Source organism: Sus scrofa, chromosome 17 (genome assembly GCF_000003025.6).
Source record: "Sus scrofa isolate TJ Tabasco breed Duroc chromosome 17, Sscrofa11.1, whole genome shotgun sequence".
Taxonomy (NCBI): domain Eukaryota; kingdom Metazoa; phylum Chordata; class Mammalia; order Artiodactyla; family Suidae; genus Sus; species Sus scrofa.
Window position 1 is genome coordinate 43,709,432 of NC_010459.5, and position 15,469 is coordinate 43,724,900.

General features: G+C 41.7%; 1 protein-coding gene across 1 annotated transcript in view; it reads left to right on the forward strand.

Moving 5' to 3' along the window:
* The window catches only part of TOP1 (topoisomerase (DNA) I), an 89,431-nt gene continuing 74,800 nt past the window's right edge, over nt 839-15,469 (forward strand). The window contains exons 1-2 of the mRNA XM_021078395.1: nt 839-1,181; nt 1,505-1,529. Of these exons, the coding sequence (XP_020934054.1) occupies nt 1,149-1,181; nt 1,505-1,529 (58 nt within the window). The 5' untranslated portion in view covers nt 839-1,148. The remainder of the gene's footprint in view (nt 1,182-1,504; nt 1,530-15,469) is intronic.

Genomic DNA, 15,469 nt, shown 5'->3' on the forward strand with positions numbered 1-15,469 from the left:
GACACAATTAAACTTTAGTAAAATAGGCGACCTCAAAGAGCTATTGTGTCAAATCAGAGCAGAGTAGATGCTCCATAAGCGGCAGTTCTCTCTCCAATTCCTCTCCCCTAGGCCTCTTTGCGCGCTAAGGATACAGCAGGGCACAGAGCCAGGTCGTGTTCACCCCGCGATCTGGTTCTCTTTGGTCCCTATCCTATCCTTTTTCTTAACGCAATTCCTGGCTCAGGAAGGTCTGAAGAAAGAACTAATGAAATTAGGCCTCTTGAGACCCAGGGCCACACGTACCCGACTGAAAACGGGAGCTAAACCAGACTTTTGGTGGGCTGAAAAAAAATAAAATAAATTTTAAGAAAGCATGAAATAATCGAGGAATTGGAAAGCCTGGACAAAGGCTGGGGAAGGAGCTCCTCCCATCAAATAGCCTCGGAGTATGGTTAACGAGAGAGGAATAGCCGGTGAGAGCTCAGGGGCCCTGAACGCCAGGGTTTCTGAATCTCCGAGAAGAGGAAAAAGCGAGACAGAAGCACGGACCAGGCCTGGCGCGGTCCCGCCGCGGCCTTTAAAGGCCCACCACGTGGCCGAGTGGCCGGCCCCGGTCCGGAGGCGGTGTCCGGGCTGAGCCTGCGCACAGCCTAGGGGAGGGGCCTGGTTTCCGAGAAAAGGCGCTGGGAGAGGAAAAGAAGGCTGCTCAGGATGTGCGGCCGTGGGAGGAGTCAACTTCTCATGCAAATCACAGCGGCGCGCGAGGACTAAGGGGCGGGGCTTACGATGCAAAGCCAGGTCCTCCTTGGGAAGTGCGAGGGGGCGGGCCCCACAACCCTCGGCCTCCTTCCGCGAGTCTCTGACGTCAGCGACGTCTCATTTAAAAGCGGCCGCGCAGGCGCAGTGAGCCGAAATGCGAACTTAGGCTGTTACACAACTGCTGGGGTCTGCTCTCGCCTCCCGCCCGGCAGTCAGTCAGCGTCGCCGCCGCTGTCGCCGCCTCAGCCTTACCGGGAGTCTCAGGCCCGCCCCGCCGACGTTTACTCGCGCTTCCGGGAGCCTTCGGGAGCCTCCGGAAGCCCCTGTCCACCCGCACAGGCCGGTAGCGACCGTCTGCGTCTCCTCGGCGCCCCTCGCCGCCCGCCGCACTCGCCACTCCTGCCGACATGAGTGGGGACCATCTCCACACCGATTCCCAGGTACGGCCCTGCCCGACCCGCCTGGGTCCCCGGCGCCGCCCCGGCCCTCCAAGACCCCCGGCGCAGGCCCCGGCCTCGGCCTGGCCGCTTTGACAGGCCGGAACCCCTGGGTAGGGGCGGCCGGCCGGAGGCGATGGGCTCCCCGGGCGGAAGCCGCCAACTTCCAATTTTGGGGGGCTGGCGGGCCCTGGCGGCCGTTCCCGGGGCCCCTCCATCCCGGGGGGCGCAGGGTGGGACCGGCCCACGGCCGCGCGCGCTCGCCCGCCGGCCGCCGCGGGGTGAATGTGCCTGTTGTTTCACGGTCCCTCCTTTTCTCTCCCCAGATCGAGGCGGATTTCCGACTGAATGGTGAGTGTGCCCCCTCCCCGACCCCGGGTCCCCGGCCGCCCGGCCCGAGCCGGGCAGAGGACAGACATGGCGTCCCAGAGACTAAGTCCCGGCTTCTCGCTCACCGGCCCCATTGTTCCCATCGGGCCGCCTCTGGACCCCCTTTCCGGGGACCCCACTGCCCCCATATCGCGGCCCTCCCAAGAGGGGGCAACGGAGACCCCGCGTCGCCCGTCACCGGGCGTCGGGCAGCCTTTCCGGGCCCGGATTCCTCCCGGGAAAGTCGCCCTGTCGACAGTCGGGACTTAGTCTCTGCGCCATTTTCTTTTTCTCTCTCCTCTCCTTTCTGTGCTTGTGTCTCTTTCTCTCCCTCCCTCGGCTCCTTCCCTGAGCTGCCCAGAAAGAGCTTTCTGCAGAGCAAAGCCATATAAATCACAGACCTCAGCAGAGGGAAGGGTGGGAGCCTGAATTGTTACTATTTTTTTCCAAAGAGAACTTTATTTGAGGGGTTATTCCCCTACTGCTTCTTGTTTGTTTCCTTTTCTGCTTCCAGAATGAAAGATACCCTTGAGCAACTGTTGATCCCCCCACCCCTTCGGTGAGATGTTTGATGGTTAGAATTAGGGCTCTAAAACTAAAGCCCTCCTTTGTGGAGTTCTTCACCTTTTGAGATTGCTTTCCCCAAGTTGTGTTCTTTGCCAGGGTAGTGGTATCTACTTTCAGAAAGTTTACAAGTTGTCTGTGGGCCATCCAATGTTGGACTTGGGCATATAGATTTTTTTTTTTTTTAAGTAAAGTAACACCGACTAGAACTTTTCATTGGGGCTGAGATTCCCAAAGCAGTGTTTTTCTAACGCAGTTTCATGTGGTTGTCAGGAGGAAAGGTTGTTCAGCATCTCATCTGGCCTGGAGTACTGGCCTTTTCTTGTGGGCTGTGGGTCAGAAAAAAAAGATTTTATTTATTGAAACAAAGAGTGGCCAGCACCCATTCTTCCTGCTCATTCTTCTTCAGAAGCCACTGTTTTTCAGGAATTGAGAGCTAGCTGACTTTTGCCAGATGTTCATATTTTTGAACCCTTTTCAGCCAAATCAAGGCACTTACTCTGAGTATTTCCAGTTCAGTTGCTCAGTGAAGATTCCCCAGGAAAAGCTTCCCCTGTGAGCTTTTCAGCAATCCTTTTGGAGGAGAAGGCACCCTCTGTAGTGTGCTGGGAATTCCCACCCATTCTGATGGTATACATAATTCTGCTCAGTTGAGTTTGGGTTCCGGGAATCTCTCCAATGGGAGAAGCTGATGAGTAGGTTTTCTGATGTTGTAATCAGCAGTCCATCGTGTTAGCCTGCTCTACTGAGAGCAGAGCAGCCTTATGTTCAGATTTTGGAGTAGGGCATCCAGCAGGAGATAGTACTAGGGGAGAGGAGAGAATCTGGTTAAAATGTAACAGTTTTTGAGCACCTGAGAGATGTGCCCAGCACTGTGCTAAGTACTAAAGTTGAATCTTTGGCCCGGACACTGCTGTTCTTGCCTTCAATCCAGTCTATCTGGGGAGACATAATTAGTTAATTATAAGGTAGGTGCTGGGGCATATGTATACCCGAAATGCTTTGGGTGACTAGGGCATTCAGTCTGGGGGTGGGGAAATTTCTCAGAGGAGGTAGCTGGGTGTTGTGCAAGACTAGGTGCTGAGTGTCAGGGGTTAGAGTATTTCCTAACTGTTCAGTCAGCCTATCAGGGTTTTAAAAGAGGGAGATGAGGCCCTTGCAGTTCAGAAAGCCAGAGTGTAGATATGTTTCTTTGGGATGTGGAAGCAAAGAAAGGATGTGTCAGATGAGGATGTCCTTTTGACCTCTCTTGGAAGAAGGTAGGATCTTAATACAGAATAAATAAATGTTCTTTTGACTTTGAGACTAGGCTGAGTAGGTAATGTATCTAGTAATGAAACAAAGTGTTGTCCTTTCTCAGAAAGTTAACCTCCGTGGTTCTCACATAGATTATACAGAGGAACTATTGTATATGTGAATGATGGTAGGCTAGGTAAATTATTGATCTTTAGTGCCATTTTTTGGTAGAGACTGGAGTAAATTGGTTATATTGACTTTTAGAATTTTTCACTTGTAATAGCAATAATTGTTCATATTTATTGAATATATACTGTTCCAGACATGCATCTCAGCTCTTTTCATGGATTAACTAGTTTAATTTAATCCTTGGAAGAACCCTTATGAGTTAGGTACTATTATCTCCATTTCCATAAGTAAGGAAACTGAGACTTGGGTATATTTACCAGCTTTCCAAGGGCAGTGAGTTGGACACTACAAAGCTCACAAGGTTAGCCACTATGCTCTGTATGATTCTAGTAGGAAGAAATTAAAAGCTGCACATCTTTACTTTCTTACAGAGCTGAGAAAGTCGAGAGGGACGAATTTGATAGTTTGTCATTTGTTTTTTTATCTAAACCTGCTCTTTTAAGAGGATAAGCACTTAAACTGCTTCCCTACTGCCCTAATGATCTGACACTGGAGTATTACCTTTGTAAATATTGTCTAGAAGAAAGATGTAGTATTAGTAGCTGTGTGCTTTCTCTATTAAGTAATACACTGATAACTAGTGATTGATTTATGTAACTACGAAAGAGTTTAAAAAAAAATAAAAATCAATGTTTAATTATACCCAGACAAGTTATTATTGATCTTTGTATTAAGAGTTTGCTTAAGCATGGTTTTAAGTGGACCTAACCCATCTTACAGATTAACTGTGCCAGTTCATATATTAAAACAAAAAGCCCTCATTTGCCTGCCCTTATCCTCTAAGATCTAAAAGGTTTTTTTGCCTTTGGAGTTTATTCTTTACAGTAGTTAAAACTGTTGGTGTGCATATAGAAATTAGAATATTTTGGCCCATACTCAACTGCTGGGAAAAAATCTGTTATTTGTGAAATGTATTTATATTTAGAGAATTGCTGGGAGATTCGGGAGCAGAAACCATCATCTACCTATGAGAAAAGACTTCCTTTCTAGGTATTGGTAGCACTACTTGAACTGGGGCTGAGTCATTATCACAGTACTGTGAAGACTGATGAACTGTCTGTAGAGTTGATAATGGTAACATCAGGTTGGGGGCTAGTAGTCCTTTTACCATTTCAAGGGCTTGAAGTTTTTGCCCATCTACTCTGCAGTTGTAGGGTTCTTCCCACCTTGACATGAGTAAAGTAGAATGCTTGAGTTCCTTAGTGATAGTTCTGAGAAGTGTATAGGATCATCCTTTGGCATTATCTTGTGTTAATCTTAGTTAGCTTAATGGATTCAAACTGGATTGTGGAATTAAATATAAATTGTTTCTGATGCCAAGGGATAGTTGTACTTCTGTGCTGTTAGGCACTGGTTGGGGTGGGAGATAGGAAGGCTAATGATGTGGTTATCTGAAAATTCCCATCACATTTTAAAAACCAAACTGTGATGGCACCACCTTCAAATGAAATTTGGCAAGTCTTTCTATTCCATCCGGAAACACTTAAGCACTGGGCTCCAGTGTTGTCTTTCCTTCCACTGCAGCCAGACTCTTCGGGGCACCTTTTCAGAATTACTGAACTGCTATAGTATCTTTATAGATGAAGCAGAGTTGCTTGGCAGCATGTGCTTTTTAGATTACCAGCATGTCAGAACTCACAAACAAATTTTAGATTTCAGATATCAATGTTCCCTGTAAAACAAGAAAATCCAGGAGTTACTAAATCAGAAACACATCATGGTTTGAAAAGTGAAAACTAGATTATATTGCTTACTGTCACCAACTGATACATGTCTTTGGTAAGAAGATAAAGTAAATGGAAAATAGGAACCCAGGGTCAGTTCCAAAATCTCTTTTTAGCCAGTAGTAACAAAAGAAGAATTGAGTCTGGCTTTTTCCCTTGAACATCAGCATAAAAATGGGTTAATTGTGAGAATCTGAAGGGAGTTTCATGAATCTGTTCTGTGGCTCAGTGCGTTAGTATCCATTTATGCATTATGCAAGTGCCAAAGATTCTTAACATGTCTTATAGCTTATATTCCAAAATTAGGCTATTGGGGCTTTTATGTTTGTTTTCAGCTTGGGTGGGGGGTGCAAAAAATGTCTGCCTTCTGAATCTGTAAATATGTTTGTGTTGTATGTTAATTATAGTAATAGTTATCTGTTGCTGCTAATAGTATGGGAAATGATTCTGTTGTACTTTCTAGATGTATTTCATTTCTGGAGCCTTCAGACATATTGCAGTTGTGCATGTTATTTCATAGTAGCTGGATATGAGTGCATATGTATGTTGTGGCTCTTGAACAACTTTTGCTATACATCCGGTACAGAATACTGATTTTCTTCAAACCCAGAGTTGTTTCTCCAGAGGTGTTTTGTGAAGGATTGCATCTTTTCCATGTGAAATTGGGGTTTTTTTGTTTTTAAGGCTGAACCCGAGGCAGATGGAAGTTCCCAGGCTAGGGGTCGAATCGGAGCTACAGCCGCCGGTCTACACCACAGCCACAGCAACGCCAGATCCGAGTTGTGTCTGTGACCTATACCACAGCTCACCACAATGCCGGATCCCCAACCCCCTGAGCCAGGCTAGGGATTGAACCTGAAACCTCATGGTTCCTAGTCGGATTCGTTTCCGCTGCGCCACGATGGGAACTCCCTCCATGTGAAATTGTTGAACTCCAAAAAATTCTAGTTTCACTCAGAAAAATGGATTCAAATGTAATTATTTACTTTTGAATGAGGGTGTGAAAATGCTTGAAATGAGAATTTCGTGTGGGATCCTGAGATAAAAAACTGTCTCAAAAGAGTGAAATGTGGTCCATCATTGCATTTGGAGATGGAAGAGAATTCACTAACTTTTCTATATCCTGTGGTTAAGATTATATGACTGCTCCTTAATGATTTTTGAAATAATTAACCTTGCAAAATGAGGGCATTTAGGCAAGCAGCTTCTTAAGGTAAAAAATTTGGCATGGGAAAAGTTCCTGACTGGCCCTTAAGTAGTGAATGAGCTGCTATGTTTAAAGGAAGCTTTTAGATTGTGTTTAAACTTTTAGTAATAGTTGAAACGGGTCTTTTCTCTCTGTTTCCGTGCCTTGTAAATCTGAAGTTTGAGAGGCTGCTTTCCATCCCCATGGCTCCAGGCCAATAGCTGAAGTAGGAAATCTAAAATAGAGGCCATCAGCATGGAAGAATTAGTGTTTTGCCAGCCTTTTCCCTTCCCCCACAACCTGCCTATCTAGGTGTTGGCAATATGTAGTGTGCTCTGTGTTGATAGCATAGGGCCTGGGTACCGTGGAGGTGGATAAAGATGGGGAGTGGTGACATTGGCTGTAGCCTTGGCTTTATTAGATAGGAAGAAGCTTCAAGTGGAGTATCTGTTACACATTAATGGTATTTTTGGTAGTGTTATAGGAAATGACTAATAGCTGAAATGATTTATCAGTACATAGATATTGTTTAACATGATATTTATTCTCTATGTTTAAGAAAGATTCTAAATTCTTTTCACACTGGGAGAGAAGTGACTCAAGTACTTATCTCTAGGATATACAGATTGTAATATCATCAAGCTAGATCACCCACTATCAAACTTTGTATTACATGTTTCTGTCATTTATGTCTCTGAGTTTTAATTAAAAAAGAAACTCCAAGGGGTGTTGACAACCTAAGTTTTAAATTTCTTTTTGGTAGTTATTTATTTTTAATTTGTTGTCTTAAATTTTTAGATCCACTCAGTTATCTCCCTGCCAACTGAGCCTTTTTGTACTGTTCTTGAGAATTTTTCTGAATGTAAATATTTTTATTTTCATCTCCCTTCTGCCTTCCCCATTTGGATAGAAGTGCATCTCTATCAGTCTACCAATTCCTCTCTAAGTCTTTGAAGTTAACTTTGTTTCTATGGATTTAAGGAACCACAGAACTCAGTTTATTAGCATTCCTGAGACACACCTTGGTAAACTCTTTAACAAAAGGTGTTAGAGCAGTCAGCATAATCGAGGACTTTAATTCACTTGTCTTTGTTATTGTTGATAACAGGTTTAATAGATCCCTGGGTATTCTGACATTTTCCTATATTTTAACAACAAAAATAGAGTTCCCATTGTGGCTCAGTAGGTTAAGGACCCGACTTGTCTCTGTGAGGATGCCAGTTTGATTCCTGGCCTTGCTCAGTGGGTTAAGGATCCAACGTTGTGTTGCCTTGACTGTGGTGTAGGCCAGCAGCTGCAGCTCCAATTTGACTCTTAGTCCGGGAACTTCCATGTGCCACAGGTGTGGCCATAAGAAGGAAAGAAAAATCAGCCAATCCTTGGTCCAGCATTTTTGGAATTTTTCTCAACATGGCCTAGGAAAGATAAAGGCCAGGAACCTTTCTGGAAGGAGATATCCTTGGCTATTTGGAGTTTATCAAAAAAGTTTTAAGTTGAAGGTTAGTCCTACACTAGAATACGCTAGAAATGTACCCTTTTGCCATTTAGTAAAAGTTCAGATTTTAAACTTGCTACTAGATATGAATGCCCAGATTTATGAAGCTTTGTAGGCAAAATACTGGTTGAGCAGAAGACTGATCTAGCAGATTTCAGAATCAGTGGATTAGGGGATCTCATTGGTTAAGACTGTTTGCTTAGCCAGCTCCTAAAAGGTAGCCCCTTTATTTCTTTTTAGTCAGCTCTCTGAGCTCTTGCTTGGCAGCTGAAGGGGAAGTGGGAGGAAGGGAACTAATTTTGAGTGATTGGTAGACACTATGTTTTTATATTCATTAAATCTGAATTTAATGGGAATAGTATAGGTTTGTTGGAGAACTGGAGACCAAAAAAAGAATTTTTACAGCTCTCTCTCTTTTTAAATACCTTCTCATCTACCATTTTATTTTATTTTATTTTATTTTATTTTTTATCTTTTTCAGGCCACACCCAAAGTATATGGAGGTTCCCAGGCTAGGGATTGAATCGGAGCTGCAGCCAGCCTACACCGTAGCCACAACAACACCAGATCCAAGCCATGTCTTTGACCTACACCACAGCTCATGGCAGCCCGGGATCCTTAACCCCGAGCCAGGCCAGGGATCGAACCACATCTCATGGTTAGTAGTCGGGTTCTTAACCTGCCAAGCCACAACGAGAACTCCCCCCCCCCCTTTTTTTAATTAATGTATAGTTGATTTACAGTGTTGTGCCAATTTCTGCTATATAGCAAAGTGACCCAGTCATGCATATATGTATACATTCTTTTTCTCATACTATCTTCTGTCATGTTCTATCCTAAGAGATTGGATATAGTTCCCTGTGCTGTATAGGAGGACCTCACTGCTTATCTGGTAAGCTTCTAATATGATGTCACAGCCTGCCCTTAATTATATGCTGGTAGACATAGCTTAGACTCCTTTTAACTGGATGTTAGGTCTTCAAGAAATGCTATAGTGTAAGGCTGCAGCCAGATTGCTATTGAAGTAGGGTGTAAGTAAGGAGGGAGGCTGTGAGGAGATATCATGCTCCTGTGCAAATGTGGTAAAACAAATGTGGAGGAGAAATCAGAAAAATGTAGATAAGATTCTATTCTTATTACCATGACACTACCCTAGCCATTATACTTTGTTTTGTCATCTATAAACAAGGTTTTTCTTTTTCTTTTTTTCTTTTTTTTTGTCTTTTGTCTTTTTAGGGCCGCACCCAAGGCATATGGAGGTTCCCAGGCTGGGGGTCTAATTGGAGCTATAGCTGCTGGCCTATGCCAGAGCCACAGCAACACCAGATCTGAGCCATGTCTGCGACCTACACCACAGCTCACGGCAATGCCAGATCCTTAACCCACTGAGTGGGGCCAGGGATTGAACCACATCCTCATGGTTCCTAGTCGGATTCGTTTCCGCTGTGCCACACCGGGAACTCCTATAAACAAGGATTTTTCTATGCTTCACAAGCTATTGAGAATTGTGAGTATATGAATGTGTCTCTGCCCATATTTTAAAATTTAAACTTTGATCAGATAGCTTCTATTCTGAAGTGGATCTTTATTTTGAGTTAGGTTTGAGGTAATGAGTTGGTGGCTCTTTTTTTCCTTCACTGGTATTCTCTTTTAACATTTTAAAAAATCTTTCTGATATTTACACAGTGAACAGTGGCACATAACTAGAATTGGTTGAGTCTTTACCTAATTAACTGCATAGCCTATTAAGCAATCACTGTAAAATAAAAGATGGTGTATCTATATCTAGGTTTGGGCTAAGTTGGAGCTAGATGTATACCTTGTTCCTACTTTTCTAAAAATAAATCTAAGGCAGGGTGGTCACTGCTGAAAGAACTTCTTCCAGCAATAGAGAAGGTGGTCTTAGAAAAGAGGGAAGGGAGCTCCCGTTGTGGTGCAGTGGTTAACGAATCCGACTAGGAACCATGAGGTTGCGGGTTCGGTCCCTGCCCTTGCTCAGTGGGTTAACGATCCGGCGTTGCCGTGAGCTGTGGTGTAGGTTGCAGACGCGGCTCGGATCCCGCGTTGCTGTGGCTCTGGCGTAGGCCGGTGGCTACAGCTCCGATTCAACCCCTAGCCTGGGAACCTCCATATGCTGCGAGAGTGGCCCAAGAAATAGCAACAACAACAACAACAACAACAACAACAACAAAAGACAAAAAAAAAAAAAAAGAGGAACGTATATTGATGTGGCTAATTTCTCAACCCTTTAATAGAATTAATTATGGATTTTGTATTAAAGCCACCCAGAGCCTATATGATATTTATACCTCAATAATAAAAAACAGATACTCAGAGATTTATCTTTTAGATGCATTTAATCAGTGAAATGCAAAGTTCATTTTTTGTAATTTTTTTTTTTTAAATCACAGAACTCAGTATGTCTTCTGTCAGCATGTTACTTCAAAAGATACTGTTTTACTTTTCCCCCCAAACATTTTTAAGCTGGGAAGACTCAAAGCACTTGAGAGTTACCTTAATTTTTCATTTATTTCAAATGGTTGCTTAAAGTGACCAACTCAATTACTGTGAAATAATAATTCTTGAAAATAAGTGCCTTAATAATAAAACTTAGCTATGAGAATTTAAGTAGCAAAGTCCATGCTAATAGTTGTGCATGAATATAGGCATTTGAAGGATTTCATGGAAAAAAATTATCAAGTCAGCAGAAATTTTAGTAATGGGCTTATAGGTCTAGCTATTGCAGATTATTGAATTGCCTTGAATTTTTAATTTGGAAGTGCTACTTAAACCAAAGTCAGTTAGGGATATGTTCACTAATGTACATTAAATTAAGCCAAATGGACCTTAGTAGTGATCTTACACCATTGATCACAGGGATTATCAGAGAAGCATCACAACAGGAGCAGATTTTAAGATTAATATTCAGTTAAAGGTAGGCCAGACAAAATAATGTTGGAGGATCGAAGTTAGACTTGGGTCTAGAGTCTTCAGATATAAACGTTTTAGGAACGTATAGTTCTTCAAGTATATATATATTTTAAAGAGGTGAATATTGATACTGCCTGGCTATCCCTTGTATGTGAGAGTGTCAAAAATAGGATTGGATTTGAAAGTCTTTAGAGCTTGAGCCTCTTTCTCTTATACCATTTTTCTCTGATTCAGAATGTGAATGATCTTGGGTGTTTCCCCAACTTAAAAAAAAAAAAAAAATCAAGCAACCGTAATATAGTGGAAAGGCCATTTCAATTTGAGCTCTTAAGCTTCTGTTCAATAGTGGGTCTTTGAACAAGTTAATTTGTGAGCCTTAGTTCTTGGCCTGTAAACTTCAGAAGATTGAGGACTAAATAGCAGGTGAGGATCACTTTAGGAAAGGTAAAAACTTACAACAAAATTTTGAGTTCTTGGTCAGTCCTTTAAAAAAAAACAAAAACAAAACCTAAGCGTGTTTTCAGAGATTTCCTCATTAGTCTTTCGTACAAAGGGAACATCTTAATATATGGGTACTGTGAGATTTTACCCAAAGGGAAGGGTCACTAGGGAGCCGTGAATATGATACTGTTGCTGTGGATATGAGTGGGTGGGCTCAGGAGGGTACTGACTTGCCTTGGCTTTGTGGCTGTGTACAAACCCCTTTGTTTCTCATAAGTTAAATTAAAAATCTTTTGGCAGTGAAAAATTTATCTCTCTTTGCCCTTGGGATGGCGCAGTATTTAAAGATCTACTTAGGGAGTTCTTGTTGTGGCTCAGTGGGTTAAGAAACCAGCTAGTATCCATGAGGATGTAGGTTCAAGCTCTGGCCTTGCTCAGTGGGTTAAGGATCCGGCGTTGCCACAAGCTGTGGCTTAGATTGACAGTGAGGCTCAGATCTGGTGTGGCCAGCAGCTGTAGCTTTGATTTGACCCCTAGCCTGGGAACTTCCATATGCTGCAGGTGGGGCCCTAAAAATAAATAAATAAATAAATAAATAAATATTTACATAGCAAGCTAAAGGTTTCATGTTTAATTACAAATGGATACTTGAAGTTGCCATATCATTCATTCAAACATTCAGAAAGTAAATAGCATTAACTTCTAGATACAGATTAAAAGGATAAACACATATGGCTCTCAGAACAAACACTTGGAAGTTAGTAAGTTGTTAGGTGTCTATGTTTACTTCTGTTGAGATTCCATATTATTCATTGCGCCTCAGTACAAAGGCTCCTGTCATACTAGGATAAATGGGAATGGAAGGTACTTTCTGGCAGTTTAATGGTTCACTATCAGTGAAAAAGGATGATGTCCTCATTTATTTCCAAATCCTAAGAGATTTTTTTCCCTCTTAAAAAAAATGGAAACCTAAGACCTTAGATTTCCAAAGATCTAAGACCTTAGATAACTATTCTAGAAAAACATTTTTTTAGGATACCTATATATAAGCTTATTAAATGTTTTCACCTGGGATAGAATAAAAGTTTAATGTTCTATATATTTCTCATTTTCTCTTTTGTCAGATACTTGTGTTGCATAAATTTTAGAGAATTTTCAGGTTTGCAGTTTTCCCTGAACAGGTAGATTTGTCAGAGTGACTAGAAATGTTCACCATCTGTAGGAGAGACCCATGTGCCAATAGCTAATTCAGGTATTTGCTTCAAATAGTTTAAATCCTTGAACTGAATTTCCTGAAATAAAGACTGTGAAGAATTGAAATCTTAAATTTGAAGAGTTGAAATCTTAGAATTTAGAGTCAGTATTTAAAGTCCTAGGAAACTGATTTTATATTTTACATTACATTATTGTTGTTACTCCTTCCTAACCCATGAAGTGTTCTGATGTGAGCAATACCTGAAAGCTGATAAACTCCTGAGAGGAAAGTTCAGAGCACATAGTAGTGTTACATACAGTGATTTGAACACTAGAAAAGTGATCAAGACTGAATGTTAGACTTGCTGTATTCTTAACAGTCAGTGTGTTTTTGGAGAAATAGTTGCCATATCCGTAGTTCTTTGTATTTTTAACATCAGAAATGAAGAAACAAGCCTCTTTGCATATTGGTCACACCTCAGCCTCTATTTCATAATTTTTTACAGTTCTAGTTAACCAGGAATTAAAACAAAGGGGGAGGAGGAACACAAATTGGCTAGTCTTTGTAACTGCTGGATTGTCAAACTTGACTTCCAAGCTGAAACCTCTCCGAGGCTGCACGTATCAGCTCAGAAAGTCTCCCGGTTAGCTCCCTTAGGGTACTGAAGTCCAGGACAGATGAGGTGGGCTCAGTGGAGGTTCAGCTGGTAATGATTTGACCATAATTAATTACTCTGTTCTTAAAAATCAAATCACCTTCTTGCTCCCTTAGTGCATTGTGATAGAAAAGTTAGCACTTCCACAGAGCTTTATTATCTTTTACAGATGTTAGCACCCCCTTAATCTCAAAATGTCGGGAAAGTTGTCTATTAGCAGGAATGTGCTTGTTTTCTCTGTGCAGATACATTCTAGTTGGTTAAACAAGAAACTAAAAATGTCCCCTCTGTGGTCCTGAGAATGTTACAGAACTTATTTAGGATTGAGCTAACTTTTAGAATTTAGATGTCAGGAAGTGTTTGTGTTGAGCTCAGATTTTTAGGGGAACAGTTTAAAGTTGTGCATTATAAGGACATTTATCCACAAGTGAAAATAGTGAAAAGTGTTTGCATAGACAAGATGAGCTGAATTCATATTGACTGAACATATGTAAATATGCATGCCAGTAGGTGCTGTTGTACAAAGTGAAGATAATTTTGCTCAGTGGATTTATTGAAAACTTGATTTGTTTTTTAAAGGCTTTCTGCAGCAACACTCTTTCCCAGAAATAAAGTTCAATGTGTGCTCTTCTCCTACAAGTCTTTGATCATGCTTTGTTCTGTTGAAGTATTCCTTTTTACCCTGGAATGCCTCTTTGGTCTTTAGTATTGGGTGAGGTATATAGTTTTCATTTTCCTACCTCTTTTTAGGAATGCACCAAGTATTGTAAACTCCTTAGGGTTAGAAACATCTCAGGGCTTGTTTCAATATTGAAGTCATAGTCATAGATACTCAGTTTCTTTTCTAGTGAAATCTGTCTGCAGTCAACACTTAACCCCAAGCCAGAAGTAACTTCTTTTCAGTGGCTTTCATTGAGCATTTGTTGTCCTCTTCCAATTTTTCATTTTAGGCTGGAGAAATTTATATGGTTTACTTAGGAAGTGGGCAAGAGCACTGTCTCATCCTGTATGGTCAATACAGATGCTTTCAACAAATGTTTTGTTATGAAAGGGGATTCCCTTCTCTCTCCTAGCCCACCAACAGGTTGAAGTTTAAGTGAGAGACAGTGAGAACTTTACACTAAGTTTTCATTGTTCTCAAGCTAATTTGCATAATAATCACCTGGGAGTGCTTGGTAAAAACTTGTATTTCTAGCCCTATACCTTGAAGTTGATTCTGTAGTGGTGCTATGGGGAGATCTGCGTTTTAAATATATCTTTAACAATTTGAAATGATTACAGGTGATCTATAAATCACCTTGGGATAAACTTACCTATCCGAACTGTTTTGTTTGGGTAAGACATGTTTTGCTTCAGTTGATTAAGGTACTCCATTTATCCAGCTATTAAATTTACTGAATTTTTGAAAAGGGATCAGAATACTGTTTTCCAATATGATAAAAGCTTGATGTTTATCCTACTCTAAGTAAATATTTTTTACTTTTCAGTGAGAACTTAAATAGCAGGGTTAACCGCCTTTGCATCTGTTTAATTATGTGTGTCATCAGAATCCTAATCCTTTCTCCTACTTCATGTTATCCATTATTTGATCCTGAGGTCAGCTTTTGGATTGGGTGACTTAAGGGGAGCACAAAGAGTAAGAGGTTGTTTTCATTCTAATATTCCTAGGATGATTAAGCCAGGGCTTTAGACATTTAAGTGGAGAATAGTTTAATGGAATGCTGAGGACCTAATCTCTGGAGGTCACTATCTTTAGATTAAATTAGGAGTCTTTAGTTAATGATGGCATTAATTGAAATGAGAAGATTTGAATAGAGAAGTTATTTTTACTTTTTGCTTTTTAAGGGCCCCACCTGCAGCATATGGAAGCTCCCAGGCTGGGGGTCAAATTGGAGCTGTTAGCCACTGGCCTAACACTGCAGCCACAGCAATGCAGGATCCAAGCTGGGTCTGTGACCTCCACCACAGCTCATGGCAATGCTGGATCCTTAACCCACTGAGAGAGGCCAGGGATCAAACCCACATCCTCATAGATACTAGTTGGGCTTGTTAACTGCTCAGCCACACGGGAACTCTGAGAAGTGATTTTCAAAGTGTGGTTTCTTGATCAGCATCAGTATTGTCTGAGAACTTGCTGAAAATGCAAAATTCTTGGGCCTCATCCAGACCTACTGGCTCAAACTCTGGAAGTAGGGCTTTTAGCATCTAGTTTTTTTTCAAGTCAGCCAGGTGATGTAAATACACTAAAGTTTCAGATCCAGTGGAATAGAGGTTTTAAAGTTCACCTTCTCCTGTTGAGCCTCACA